Source organism: Erythrolamprus reginae, chromosome 9 (genome assembly GCF_031021105.1).
Source record: "Erythrolamprus reginae isolate rEryReg1 chromosome 9, rEryReg1.hap1, whole genome shotgun sequence".
NCBI lineage: Eukaryota > Metazoa > Chordata > Lepidosauria > Squamata > Dipsadidae > Erythrolamprus > Erythrolamprus reginae.
The window spans coordinates 31576450-31591353 of NC_091958.1; the positions used below are offsets into that span (position 1 = coordinate 31576450).

At 39.4% G+C, this 14904-nt stretch overlaps 1 protein-coding gene across 10 annotated transcripts in view; it reads right to left on the minus strand.

The window, feature by feature from the left end:
* CFAP70 (cilia and flagella associated protein 70) overlaps positions 1-14904 on the minus strand; it is a 246210-nt gene that overhangs the window by 37284 nt on the left and 194022 nt on the right. For all 10 annotated transcript variants that reach the window (XM_070760789.1, XM_070760788.1, XM_070760785.1 and 7 more), the window contains 2 exons: positions 7107-7259; positions 6289-6450 (listed from right to left, as the gene is read on the minus strand). In XM_070760789.1, coding sequence (XP_070616890.1) covers positions 6289-6450; positions 7107-7259 — 315 coding nt within the window. The remainder of the gene's footprint in view (positions 1-6288; positions 6451-7106; positions 7260-14904) is intronic.

Sequence of the window (14904 nt, forward strand, 5' to 3'; positions counted from 1 at the left end):
AAAGGCAGTATACTTTTTATTCAAATCCCCATAAAATCTGGACGAGAATAGATATGGTATGGGCCCCGAAAATAACAGCAGAATATATAAAAGAGGTTGAGATAGATGTTAATACATGGGCGGATCATAATCCAGTAATAGTTTATATGAGAAATAGCAAAAAGCGTTATAATTGGCAAATGAATAGAAATATTCCGAAAGAGAAAGAGTATAAAGATTGGATTGAGAAAGAATTAAAAATATTTTTTGAAATTAATAAAACTACAGACACTACTCCCCAAAATTTATGGGATGCAACTAAAGCATACATAAGAGAATTAACAATATCCTATACAGCAAAATATAATAAGGGAAAGAAAAGTAAATACGAACAATTAATAAAAGAATTAAAACAGCTAGAATTAATATCACAACAAAATATAAAAGACAAAGATTTAGGAAAAAAAATTAATATTATTAAACATAAAATTAGATTGGAGGACCAGAATCAAATGGTAGAAAAAATAAAAAGAACCAAACAATACTATTTTGAACAGGCCAATAAACCAGGTAGGTGGCTAGCATATAAATTAAGAAAACAGAGACAATCTAAATTAATTAAAAAACGAAAAAGACGAAGATGGAACAATAAAATACGATACAGAAGGGAAAGCAAATATAGTACAAAACTTTTTAAAAGAATTATATAAAAATGATAATATTGAGGAAGATGAAGTATTTAAATATTTAGAAAGCTCGGAGTTACCTCAACTAACAGAAGAACAACAGGAGAGGATGGAAAGTCCTATAACAATGGAAGAACTCCTTACAATTATTAAAAGGCAGAAAAATAATAAGGCTACTGGGCCAGATGCCATTCCAGCAGAGTGGTATAAAATAGAAAATGAGACAATAAGAAAGAATATGTTACAAATTTTTAATGAATGCAGGCAAGACGGTAAAATTCCTAAAACATGGTCTGAATCTTTGACAACCCTAATTCACAAACCAGGTACAGCACCGGAAAAAATTAAAAACTATAGACCAATATCATTATTAAATGTCGATTATAAAATATTTACTGCAATATATGCAGATAGGTTAAAAACAATTATAAATAGTAAAATCCATCAAGACCAAAATGGTTTCTTGCCAGGTAGACAGATTAGAAATAACCTTAGAACAATTATTAATGTATTACAATATTATGAACAACACCCAGAAAAAACTTTAGCATTAATGTTTTTAGATGCCCAAAAAGCCTTTGACAACGTCAATTGGATATTTATAAAAATGCAATTAAATAAAATGAGATTTGGTCCCAAATTTGTTAATTTAATAGATGCTATTTACTCAGAGCAAACAACTAAAATTATATTAAATAATAACCAATTACAGTAGAAGCTTTTACAATAAACAAAGGAGTTCGACAAGGATGTCCCATTTCACCCTTACTCTTTATTATGTCTTTAGAAACCCTACTAATAAAGATTAGAGCAGATTCAAGGATAAAAGGCTTAACTGTTGGAAAAGAGACATACAAAGTTCAAGCCTTTGCAGATGACTTGACTTTTATTATTGAAGATCCGATTGCAACAGCTCCAAGATTAATCTGGACAATAGAACAATATGGTAAGGTAGCAGGTCTAAAAATAAATAAAAATAAAACACAATTTATAACAAAAAATATGAATAAAACTCAAGAAAGTAACTTGGAATGCATTTCTGAAATTAAGATAGTTAAAAAAGTTAAGTACTTGGGAATCTGGCTAACTTCCAAAACAATAACATTAAAAAACGATAATTATATAAAATTAATTAAGGAAATTAAAAAAGATTTAGAAATATGGAACAATTTAAAAATATCTTTTCTGGGTAGAATTGCCACAATCAAGATGAACATTCTACCCAAAATCTTGTTCTTGTTTCAGGTAATCCCAATAAATCCAGGGGGGAATTTTTTCAAAGATTTAACAAATATGGTTAAAAAATTCTTATGGCAAGGTAAAAAGGCAAGAATAAAAATAAATATGCTAGAGGATATAAAAGAGAGAGGAGGCTTTGCCCTCCCAAATTGGAAACTATATTATCAGGCAGCCGCCCTAACATGGATTAAAGACTGGATAACTCTGGAAGATAAAAGAACATTAAAATTAGAAGGTCATGACCTTATGCTTGGCTGGCATGCCTTTGTTTGGTATGATAAAGATAAAAATCATTCATATTTCAAAAGACATACATTAAGAAAATACCTACTGGAGGTATGGAAACATATAAGGAAAAACCATTTTTTAACTATCCCTGATTGGGTGGCCCCTCTAGAAGCAATTATACCCCCAAATTCTATTAAGGATATAAAAATAATAAGATATAAAGATTTGTTAGATGATCAAATGAAGTTAAAATCTAGAATTAAATTACAAGAACAAGGAACAATAATTGATTGGTGGCATTACGCACAGATTAGATCTAGATACCAGAAGGATATCACGCTTTATATTTTTAATAAAAATAAAAATTTATTGAGTAATTTAATTACCATCAACCAAAATAGAACAATTGGGAAAATATATAAATATTTGATTGCCCATAAGAACATTGAATTAACTTTAAAAGATAACATGATAGCTTGGTGTAAGAATATAGGGAAAGATATAGATATAGACACATGGGAGAAAGTTTGGATAAATAATTGGAAAATGACAAAATCTGTCTATGAAAGAAAACCAAATTAAAATGTTTTATAGATGGCACCTCCCACCATACAGAATAGCAAAAATGTTTCCCAAGACCTCCCTGTTATGTTGGAAGTGCAAGAAAGAAATAGGGACCTACTACCACCAATGGTGGACATGTGGTAAAGCTAAAATGTATTGGAAAATGATAGAGAGAATGATAAAAGAAATAGTTATACAAAATATAGAAATCACCCCGGAGTTTTGTTTGTTAGGAATTACTAACCAGGTTTATAAGCAAGAAATTTTATATTTAATTGTACATATTTTAACCGCGGCCAGAATTATATATGTGCAAAATTGGAAAGGGGAAAATATCCCCAAAGAAAACAAAGTCATTACAAAAATATTAGACTGCGTGGAAATGGATATGATGACAAGGTGATTAAACGACCAAGAAGAATCAAAATTTTATGAAACATGGAACAAAGTCTATATATGGATAGACAAGAAAAAAATTAAAAAAAATTAAAGTCAAAATATGTAAGAAGTAAATATATATATAATGGTTTAGATTTGCTTTTTTTTTTTTAATGGTACTAGAATTAGTTTATATATACAATAGTAATAAGATGAGAAGAATGTTTGATTTTATCTTAGCTTAAATTACTTGTTACTAGTTTTTTTTCCTGTTATTAGCTATTTTTTTCTGTATTAGTATTCAACTATGTATTCAATTTTGTATTCTTTTTTCTATATCTGCATTTACACTTTTGAGATAAGTGGGGAGGATACCTCCCCAAACTGTATGTTTAATGTTTGTAAGTTTGTGCGTCCTTTTATGAAAATTAATAAAAAGATTTATTAAAAAAATTAAAAACCCATTATTTAAAAGAACATACAACACAAGCATACCATACAAAAGCCTATGTAGGCCTGGGGGAGATGTCTCAATTTCCCCATGCCAGACGGCAGAGGTGGGTTTTTAGGAGTTTGCGAAAGACAAGGAGGATGGGGGCGATCCTAATCTCCAGGGGAAGGTGGTTCCAGAGGGTCAGGGCTGCCACTGAGAAGGCTCTTCCTCTGGGTCCTGCCAGACAACATTGTTTAGTCGATGGGACCCGGAGAAGGCCAACTCTGTGGGACCTAACCAGTCGCTGGGATTCATGCGGCAGAAGGCGGTCTCGGAGATATTCTCGCTCGATGCCATGAAGGACTTTATAGGTCATAACCAACACTTTGAATTGTGACCGGAAACTGATCAGCACCAATGCAGATTGCGTAGTATTGGTGTAACATGGGCATACCTAGGGAAGCCCATGATTGCTCTCGCAGCTGCATTTTGCACGATCTGAATTTTCCGAACACTCTTCAAAGGTAGCCCCATTTAGAGAGCGTTACAATAGTTGAACCTCGAGGTGATGAGGGCATGAGTGACTGTGAGCAATGACTCCCAGTCCAGATAGGGCCGCCACCGGTGCACCAGGCAAACCTGGGCAAAAAAACCCCTCGCCACAGCTGAAAGATGGTTCTCTAATGTTAGCTGTGGATCGACGAGGATGCCCAAGTTGCGGACCGTCTCTGAGGGGGTCAATAATTCCCCCCCCTAAGGTGATGGACGGACAGATGGAATTGTCCTTGGAAGGCAAAACTCACAGCCACTCCATCTTACCAGAGTTGAGTCTGAGTCTGTTGACACCCATCCAGATCCTAACAGCCTCCAGGCACCAGCACATCACTTCCACTGCTTCACTGACTGGACATGGGGTGGAGATGTACAGCTGGGTATCATCAGCGTACTGATGATACCTCACCCCATGCCCTTGGATGATCTCACCCAGCGGTTTCACAGAGATATTAAATAGCAGTGGGGAGAGGATCGACCCCTGAGGCACCCCACAAGGGAGAGACCCACTAACACCGACTGCAACTGACCGGAGAACCACTGAAGGACAGTGCCACTCCCATTCCCTCCAGCCGGTGCAGAAGGATACCATGGTCGATGGTATCGAAAGCCGCTGAGAGGTCAAGAAGCATCAGGACAGAGGATAAACCCCTGTCCCAGGCCTGCCAGAGATCATCCATCAATGTGACCAAAGCAGTTTCTGTGCTGTAGCCGGGCCTGAATCCTGACTGCTGAGGGCCTAGATAATCGGCTTCTTCCAAGTACCGCTGGAGCTAGAGCGCCACCAGCTTCTCAACAACCCTCCCCATAAAGGGAAGGTTGGAGACTGGACGATAGTTGTTGAGAATGGCTGGGTCCAGGGAAGACTTCTTGAGGAGAGGGTGCACGGGTGCCTCCTTGTAGGGAGACGGAAAGGACCCCTCCCCAAAGAAGCATTGACAATCTCCTGGACCCAGCTCTGTGTCACCTCCCTGCTGGCTGAAACCAGCCAGGAGGGACACGGATCCAGTAAGCAGGTGGCGGAACTCACAGCTCCAATGGCCTTGTCCACTTCGTCAGGTGTCACCAGATCAAACTCTTCCCAGACAGATGGACAAGTATGGGCTCCAGTCACCTCGACTGACTCGTTGTCAGTATAAGTAGTATAAGGGCAAACTAGATGGACTATGAGGTCTTTCTCTGCTGTCAATCTTCTATGTTTCTATGTTTCTATCAAATGAGGACAATCCAATTAATCAAAAATGGAAAGTGTGATGAAGAAGGAACTACCAACTCAATATAAAAAGCCGAATCAGACAACCACCAAGAACACTCCAGCCAGCACTGACAGAGAAAGCCACCTGTTTATAAACAGAGAGCAAATCCCATTCTCTTCTAGCATTGATGGTGTTACCTAGTTGGGTCATGAAATGTCCATAAGAAAATAAGTTCAGAGAGCACCAAGGACTCCCTCGTTCAACTCCAAGGTACAAATAGTCTCTTCTATTGGCATCTACATATAATCAGACAACAAATCTCACTCCCTTTCAGCACGGATGCTGTTATCTAGTTGGGTCATGAAATGTCTGCGGCAAGAAAACAACTTCCCAAGGAGCCTAACAGCTCAACCCTGAGCTACAAATGTTGTCAACTGTTGGAACCTAGTCCGGAGGCTCTTCTCAATAACAGCAGAATGGGGCCCATCTGGACTTGTGGGAAACTGAGACAATGTTTCTGCCCCTCAAAGTTCTATGGTGCACTCATCTCATGTCAATGAATTCACTAGGATAGTGATGGCGAACCTATGGCAGGGGTGCCACAGGTGGCACGCGGAGCCTTATTTGCTGGCACGCAAGCTGTGGCCCTAGCTCAGCTCTGACATGCAGGTGTGCATGGCTAGCTGATTTTTGGCTCACCCAGGGGCTCAGAGAGGGCATTTTTGGCTTCCAGAGAGCCTCCAGGGGGATGTGAGAGGGTGTTTTTACCCTCCAGGGAAGCCTTTGGAGCCAGGGGAGGGAGAAACACGAGCCTACTGGGCCCACCAGAAGTTGGGAAACAGGCTGTTTCCTGCCTCCAGAGGGTCTCTGGGTGGTGCGGGAAGCTGTTTTCGCCCCCCGGCATTGAAATATGGGTGTGGGCACTTGCACATGCAAGATAGCGTGCACACATGCTCTTTTGGCACCTGAGGGAAAAAAGGCTTGACATCACTGCACTAGGATCTTCTTGTTGCTCCCATTTCTACCTTCTCACCTCCTTGCCTTCCAGATAGATGGACCCCAACCGCAGGTACACAGTATGCATATCCTTTGCGTCCATGACAAAGCTGATTGTACGTTCGTAGCAGGACTTCGCTTCACTGAAATTCCTGGTCAAGTAGTAGAGATGACCTTTTTGAGCCCAAACCTCTGGATTCTAGAGAGGTAGCAGAGAAAAGGGAGCAGTTAAGCATGACTCTACCAATAAACATCAGCACCCAGAATAGTATTTCTTAAGCTTGTCAACATCCCCAAATGCTTTAATTATTTTAGAACTTTCCACTCACCATCTCCATTGCCTATCTAGGTTTTAAGGGGAAAAGCATTGATTTGACCAGGATGGTATATTTCACTATAGGGTTGGACTAGAAGATCTCCAAGGTCCATTCCAGCTATATCATCTTACAATTCATTGCCAAGTTTGGGTCTCTCTAGATATGTTCCAATTTCAAAAGGCAGATTGATCAGTTTTATTCTAAAGCATCTTCCCAACGAGTGGACTACATTCTGCTCAGGATGCTATCTTATCATCCACATTATAACTGCAGCGAGACTAGCTTACGCACAAATGTGGAAGGACAATAGTCACCCAACAGACAATATGGTTATAAGTAAACTTATGGACTGAGCTGAACATGGCCCTTCAGCACACCAGCACACGTCCCAAACCCCAAAGCCATGCCCCCACCCCATTGTTATGGCAGCCAATAACAAGAGAAACCCCATGCTGGAGATCCAGCTGATACAATCAATCAAGTTACTCTACTTGGATAATTAAGAGAACGCGAAAGTACTAAATAAGCAGGTACGCACCAGGTAATCAATCTGCAAAGCCATTTCCAAGCTCTCTTCTGATTGGTCATATTCCTTCTTGAGCATGTAGGTCTGGGCCAGCACCAAGTAATAATCACAGCTGGGACCACCTTGAGGGGAGATCAACTCATGCGCCAGCGCCCTGTGAACAAACTGGAAGGAGAGAGCCAACCTTTGGCTGCATTGTGGCTTCAGGACCACTGAAATCCCCTGTGTGTCCTGCTTTGCTACTCCTAGTCTTTGTTTTCCTACTCTTGGGTGTCTCTTTGTGAATGCCTCTTTGCCCTATTAATGGAAACAGGAGAGGGAGGCCTCTCTGAGTAATGTTTTCAATAGCTACCATGTTTTCCCCCCCAAAAAACCCTGTCTTATATTTTTTTGAACCCTGAAATAAGCGCTTGGCCTTATAGCCATGCACTTAAAAGCCCCATTGGAATTATTATCAGGGGATAAATAATAATAATAATAATTTATTAGATTTGTATGTCGCCCCTCTTCGACAACTCAAAGACTCAAAAATAAGATGTTTTATTTTTGGGGAAACAGGTAGATAGATAGATAGATAGATAGATAGATAGATAGGTAGGTAGGTAGGTAGGTAGGTAGATGGATAGATAGATAGATGATAGAAGAGATAGATAGATAGATAGATAGGTAGGTAGGTAGGTAGGTAGGTAGGTAGATATCGTGTTTCCCTGAAAATAAGACCCTGTCTTATATTTTTTTGAACCCCGAAATAAGCGCTTGGCCTTATTGCCATGCACTCAAAAGCCCGATTGGGCTTATTACCAGAGGAGGTCTTATTTTTGGCAAAACAGGGTAGGAGTTTCTTTGATTAACTTTTCAAGTTCTCCATCACGAATGCAGCGTCTGATAAGAACTGGTTCAAATCTGCTAAAAAACACAAACTGTGCAAATATTGAGTCATCTGCAAACTTATTGTGCTTCATTCATCCTCTTTTAATGACCCCATAATCCCTTGCAGGGTGGAGTCTGGGCAACTGAATGGAGCTGAGTATTTACTGGCCGGGTGCCCTTTCTCTCGCCAATACAGAGTGCCCCCCCACACCAGCAGATATAATTTCATTGTACCCAGAGAGAAAAATAACTGCCTCCACCTAGGATCAAACTCACAGCCTCCTGATTGTGAGACAAAAGTGCCACTTCTAGGCCACCACCACCACTCAAACATATTATGCTTCATTGTAATAAAAAACCCCACAACCTACTGAATATGAGGAGCATTAACAAGATTATGCTAATAACATTATGGGATGCTATAAAATGTTACATGGAACATATAAAGCTGATAGGCATGCCTGTCACATGATAGGAACTCCAATGGGTCGACTTCCGGTCTGGAGGAGACCGCAGCGGGATCTCTTCGGCAGCGCTCTGCCTCGAGATTCCTTCTACCCCTCCGAAGGTCGCCAATTGCGATCGGATCGGGCTCGGATGGCCCGATCCCAGAACAGGGGGCTCCCCTCTGTCCGAGGAGCTGTCGCTGAAGCTCCGGAGGCAGCGGTTCGCCCCGCAGCTTCGGAGAAGGGAGAACCGATCTTCCTTTTGTAGGAAGATTCGGCCAGTGCATTCTCTCCATACCCAGCAGGAAGCAAGAGAAAGCTGTAGAAAGTGAAATTATTGCAACCTATCTGACTGAAAAGGAATACAACAGACAAAAAGACCTAAGGTAAAAAACTCTTTTTTCGTTTCATGTTCAAAAACAGAAGACTTGATCACAGTAAAAGTTTCTAGTGAAAGTTTTTCTTCAATAAGGCGAAGGTGAAGGCTTTTCTTTTGGACAATTTGTATCCATCCGCAAATAACAGCCGAATCTAATTTTTTCACTTTCGTTTTTTCCATCTTGAACTTTGAAACTTAAAAAATATTTTTTTTACTCTATGGATTAATAAAATAATTTAAATTTGATATGACTATATAGAAAATTTAAATTGCTAAAGGAAATCTGCAACGATGATTGGAATTCGTATTTTTTAGATCGTTAAAAACATAGTGTTCCGGGCTTTAACTCTGACAGCGGAGGAACACGGTCTTGCTGCCTTTCTTCTCACCTTGTTGGGTTTTTTTATACAATAACGAAATAACGCATAACTTGAAAATAAATGGAAAATAAAAGGAACTGAAACATTAAATCACAAAGAGTTTATCCAGCCTTTCCTTTGGATTATTTACTTCTGTATTTGGATTACTTGCTGATCGTTTCTGGATTATTTGCTGAGAATTTCCCAACATCTGCCTTGCTGCACGAAACTTAACCTGACTCCATTTTAAGATTTGCCTCTCTATCCTTGTCTTGGATCTGGAAAATAAACTTACTCTATTCTAAACAAACGAAAACTTTTAACTTGACTTTGCCTCTGAATTTGAAATTGGAACTAAATACAATTCTACCCTTTGACACTTGGATCTACAACCCCTATTTGCCAGCATAACTATTCGACCTATAAGAAGAACATAAGTATATAATACTGATATTTTGTCTTTTAGAATAACTATTTTCTTCCCTGGTCTCTTTTTGATTTTTTTTCTTTTCTTCTTTTGTGCAGTGTTATTCTTAAAAGAAAATTGATTTGAAACATATGCGTTGTTAATAAACCTTGGTTTCCTGCTCTTTTTCAGTGGAATTAAAATACCACCTCCTTCCTTTTTCTCTCCCCTAGAATAATTTCCTCTATTCTTTTTCCTATTTTTCTCTTCTCCCCTCTCCCCCCTCCTTCTCCTCTCCCATAATTTTTTCTTTCTATGTTCTCTTTTGCCTTCTATGAATAGTTATTTTTTCTCATTTATTTTGTCCTCTTTTTAGATCACTTCTTTTTAGTTCTTACTTCTTTCTTATTTTTAAAGTTTTACACCTGGGTCTTTTGGTATTGCCTATCTAAAGTTTTAAAAATAACAATATATTTTGAATTCTGTTAGTAATTGGATTGATATATTGCTATATTTGAAGGGAAATTGTCAATAAGGTAAATTGAACAGGTTTGGAATTTATAGGAATTCTTTTCCTTTTACTACATATAAATTGAAAGTAATTTTAAATTTTAAATAGAGGATTCAAACTTGATAATGTCAAGCACTTCAACCTTCATTAAAACTACAGCAACAATTCCCTCCCCACAAGGATCACCACATCCTTCACCGTCGCACCAGGTGTTAACCATGTCTACCAAGGACAAAGACAAAGACAAAGACAAAACAATGCAGTCCAACTTTGCAACAATACAAGAAACTTTAAATACATTGAAAGACTTTATGTTTAAATCTCAAGAAGATGCAACCCAACAACGAGAGGCTATAAAAGAGGATGCAACACAACAATGAGAAGCTATAAAATCAGAGTTGGCAGAATTTAAAACGGAGATGGCTGAATTGAAAGCTGACATGGGAGAGATGAAAGACCAGATAAAGGAGATGCAACAAACACTACAAGAAAGCGATGACCGAGTTAAAAAAGTTGAAGAGAAGTCTGACAAAACCGAAAAAAGAATGGACTACCTTGAAGGTAGAGCTGATGCACGATATAGAAGATATGATGAATCAATCACTCAGTTGGAGATGCAACATGCTTCGTATGGGCTACGATTTCAGAATATAAAAGAGGAAAAAGATGAAGATTTAAAAATGACTATGGCTGAAACTATTGGAGGAATACTCCAAGAGGATCCCACAGCACTACTGAAAGAAATCGATGAAGTTTTCAGAACTTCGAATAGCTACATCCGTCGCCACAACCTTCCGAGAGAGATACACATCAAGTTCACAAGAAAAGCTTTGCGAGATGACATACTCCACTGGTCAAGAAATTCCAAACTCCAACATCAAGGAATGGAAATAAAAATACTAAAACAAGTTCCAAGAAGTGTCAGAGAAAGCAGAAGAGATTATCACTTCCTAACCAGAATTTTGATTAAAGAAAATATAACTTTCCGTTGGCTCATCCCACAAGGTCTATCTCTGACTTGGCGTTCTACAAGATACAAATTGGAAAATGTAGATCAAGCCATGTACTTTTTTGAAAATAGCGGTATCAGCCACCTGGACCAGACAGCTAAGCAACAAGTGGTCCAACAACAACCAGTACAACAGCAATCAGGGGACAAACCAGCAATCCAACAAGAAGAAGTCTTGGGGGCCACTGCGCAGATAATCGAGCAGGACCAAGGTGCCAGAAGAGTTCAACCTCAGCGAGAAACCAAAAAACCTACTAAATGACAACAAGTAAAGACTTAAAAATCTTTTCTTTAAATGTCAATGGACTTAATGAACCAAGGAAAAGGAAACAAATCTTTTCCAAAATCAGAAATCAAAATGCTCAAATTGCAATACTACAAGAAGTGCATATTAAAAAAAGTAACCAAAAATTACTGTTGAATCCCAAAATTGGAAAAATGTATGCTGCATTAGCAGATCAAAAAAAAAGAGGAGTAGTGATGTATGTTGAGAACTCTATAAATTCCAAACAAATATTTAAGGATAATGAGGGTAGAATATTGATTGTACAAGTTGATATTGAACCCAGACCTCTAGTTATTGTTTCTATCTATGCCCCTAATGAAGATCAAATGACATTTTACAAAAAACTACATCAAACAATAATAGAATTAGCTATTGAAAATGTATTAATAATTGGTGATTTTAATGCTATCGCGAATAGACAACTAGACCATTCTGGGGGGGGGAGGTAACAATAAAAGGAAAAAAAGTAAAAAAACAAGAAGGAACCTACTACCTAGTACTTTTCAAAAAATGAAAGCGGAACTATTATTAAATGATATCTGGAGGGAAAGATACCCCCACAAGAGACAATATACCTTCTACTCCAACCCCCACAAAATCTGGACAAGAATAGACATGGTATGGGCACCAAAAATGGTTGCAGAACAAATAAAAGAGGTCGGGATAGATGTCAATACATGGGCCGATCACAACCCAATAGTAGTTTCTATGAGAATTAATAATAAACAGAACAACTGGCGGATGAATAGAAATATTTTAAATGATAAGAAATATAAGGATTGGATTGAAAAAGAATTAAAAATATTTTTTGAAATTAATAAGAACTCCGACACTACTCCACAAAATTTATGGGATACAGTTAAAGCCTATATAAGAGGATTAACAATATCCTACACAGCAAAATATAATAAGGAAAACAAACTAAAATATGTACAATTAATAAATGAATTAAAACAACTAGAATTTTTATCGCAGCAGCATATTAAGAATAGAGATTTAAAAACAGAAATAAATGTAATTAAACATAAAATTAGAATCATAGAACAAAACCAGATAACTGAAAAAATTAAAAGAGCAAAGCAACACTATTTTGAACATGCAAATAAACCAGGCAGATGGTTAGCATATAAACTTAGAAAACAGAGGCAATCAAAATTAATTAAAAAATTAGAAGACAAAGATGGTATAATAAAATATGATACAGAAGGAAAGGCAGCCATTGTGTATAATTTTTATAAAGATCTATATGCAAAAGATAATATTAGTGAAGATGAAGTTTTTAACTATTTACAATCCTCAAAATTACCACAAATAACAGAAGACCAACAGGTCACTATGGACGGACCAATAACAATGGAAGAACTCCTAATAACAATCAAAAAACAGAAAAATAATAAGGCCACGGGCCCAGACGCCATACCGGCAGAATGGTATAAAATAGAAAATGAAACAATAAGAAATAATATGTTAGAAATTTTCAACCAATGCAGACTCGAGGGTAAAATTCCTAAATCTTGGTCAGAATCATTAACAACTTTAATACACAAACCGGGTACAGAGCCAGAAAAAATCAAAAATTATAGGCCTATATCAGTGATGGGCAACCTTTTGAGCTTGGTGTGTCAAAATTCGCCAAAAAACCAAGCATAACTCGGGTGGTGTGTCACCTTGAGAAAAAAACATAATTTTGTGATATTTATAGTTTAAATCAGTGTTTCCCAACCTTTTTTGAGCCGCGGCACATTATTCACATTTACAAAATCCTGGGGAACATTGAGCGGTGGGGGGGGCAAAAAAAAGTTTGGACAAAAAATATCTCTCTTCCTCCCTTTATCTCTATTTCTCTCTCCCTCTTTCTCTCTCTCCCTTCCTTCCTCTTTCTTTCCCCCTCTCTCTCCATCTCTCTTTGTTTCTCCCTTCTTTCCTCTCTTTTTTGCCCTCCTTCTCTCTCCCTCCTTCCCTCCCTCAATGTCTTTCCCTCACCCTCCTTCCCCCCTCTTTCTCTCTCTCTCTCTTGCTTTCTCTCTCTCTCTTGCTGTCTTTCTCTCTCCCCCTCTCTCTCCCTCTCTTGCTATCTCTCTTTCTCTTTTTTTTCTCTCTTTCTCTCCCCCTCTCTCCTTCTCTTACTATCTCTTTCTCTCTCTTTCTGTCTCCCCTCTCTCCCTCTCTCTCTCCCTCTCTTGCTATCTCTTTCTCTCTCTTTCTCTCCCCCCTCTCCCTTTCTCTCTCTCCCTCTCTTGCTATCTCTTTCTCTCTTTCTTTCCCCCTCTCTCCCTCTCTCTCTCCCTCTGTTGCTATCCCCCCTCTCTTTCTCTCTCTCCCTCTCTTGCTATCTCTTTCTCTCTTTCTTTCCCCCCTCTCCCTTCTCTCTTTCTCTCTCTCCCTCTGTTGCTATCCCCCTCTCTCTTTCTCTCTGTCCCTCTCTTGCTATCCCCCTTTCTCCCTCTCTTGCTATCTTTCTCTCCCCCCCCTCCCTCTCTTTCTCTCTCCCTCTCTTGCTATCTCTTTCTCTCCCCCTCTCTCCCTCTCTCCCTCCCTCTCTTGCTATCTCTTTCTCTCTTTCTCTCCCCCCTCTCCCTTTCTCTCCCTCCCTCTCTTGCTATCTCTTTCTCTCTTTCTTTCCCCCTCTCTCCCTCTCTCTCTCTCTCCCTCTGTTGCTATCCCTCCTCTCTCTTTCTCTCTCTCCCTCTCTTGCTATCTCTTTCTCTCTTTCTTTCCCCCTCTCCCTCTCTCTTTCTCTCTCCCTCTGTTGCTATCCCCCTCTCTCTTTCTCTCTGTCCCTCTCTTGCTAACCCCCTCTCTCCCTCTCTTTCTCTCCCCCCTCTCCCTCTCTTTCTCTCTCCCTCTCTCCCTCTCTTGCTATCTCTTTCTCTCCCCCTCTCTCCCTCTCTCCCTCCCTCTCTTGCTATCTCTTTCTCTCTTTCTCTCCCCCCTCTCCCTTTCTCTCTCTCCCTCTTTCTCTCTTTCTTTCCCCCCTCTCTCCCTCTCTCTTTCTCTCTCTCCCTCTGTTGCTATCCCCCTCTCTCTTTCTCTCTGTCCCTCTCTTGCTAACCCCCTCTCTCCCTCTCTTGCTATCTCTTTCTCTCCCCCCTCTCCCTCTCTTTCTCTCTCCCTCTCTTGCTATCTCTTTCTTTCTCTTTCTCCCCCCTCTCCCTCTCCCTTTCTCTCTCTCCCTCTCTTGCTATCTCTTTCTCTCTTTCTTTCCCCCCTCTCTCCCTCTCTCTTTCTCTCTCTCCCTCTGTTGCTATCCCCCCTCTCTTTCTCTCTCTCCCTCTCTTGCTATCTCTTTCTCTTTCTTTTCCCCCTCTCCCTCTCTCTTTCTCTCTCTCCCTTTGTTGCTATCTCCCTCTCTCTTTCTCTCTGTCCCTCTCTTGCTAACCCCCTCTCTCCCTCTCTTGCTATCTCTTTCTCTCCCCCCTCTCCCTCTCTTTCTCTCTCCCTCTCTTGCTATCTCTTTCTTTCTCTTTCTCCCCCCTCTCCCTCTCCCTTTCTCTCTCTCCCTCTCTTGCTATCTCTTTCTCTCTTTCTTTCCCCCCTCTCTCCC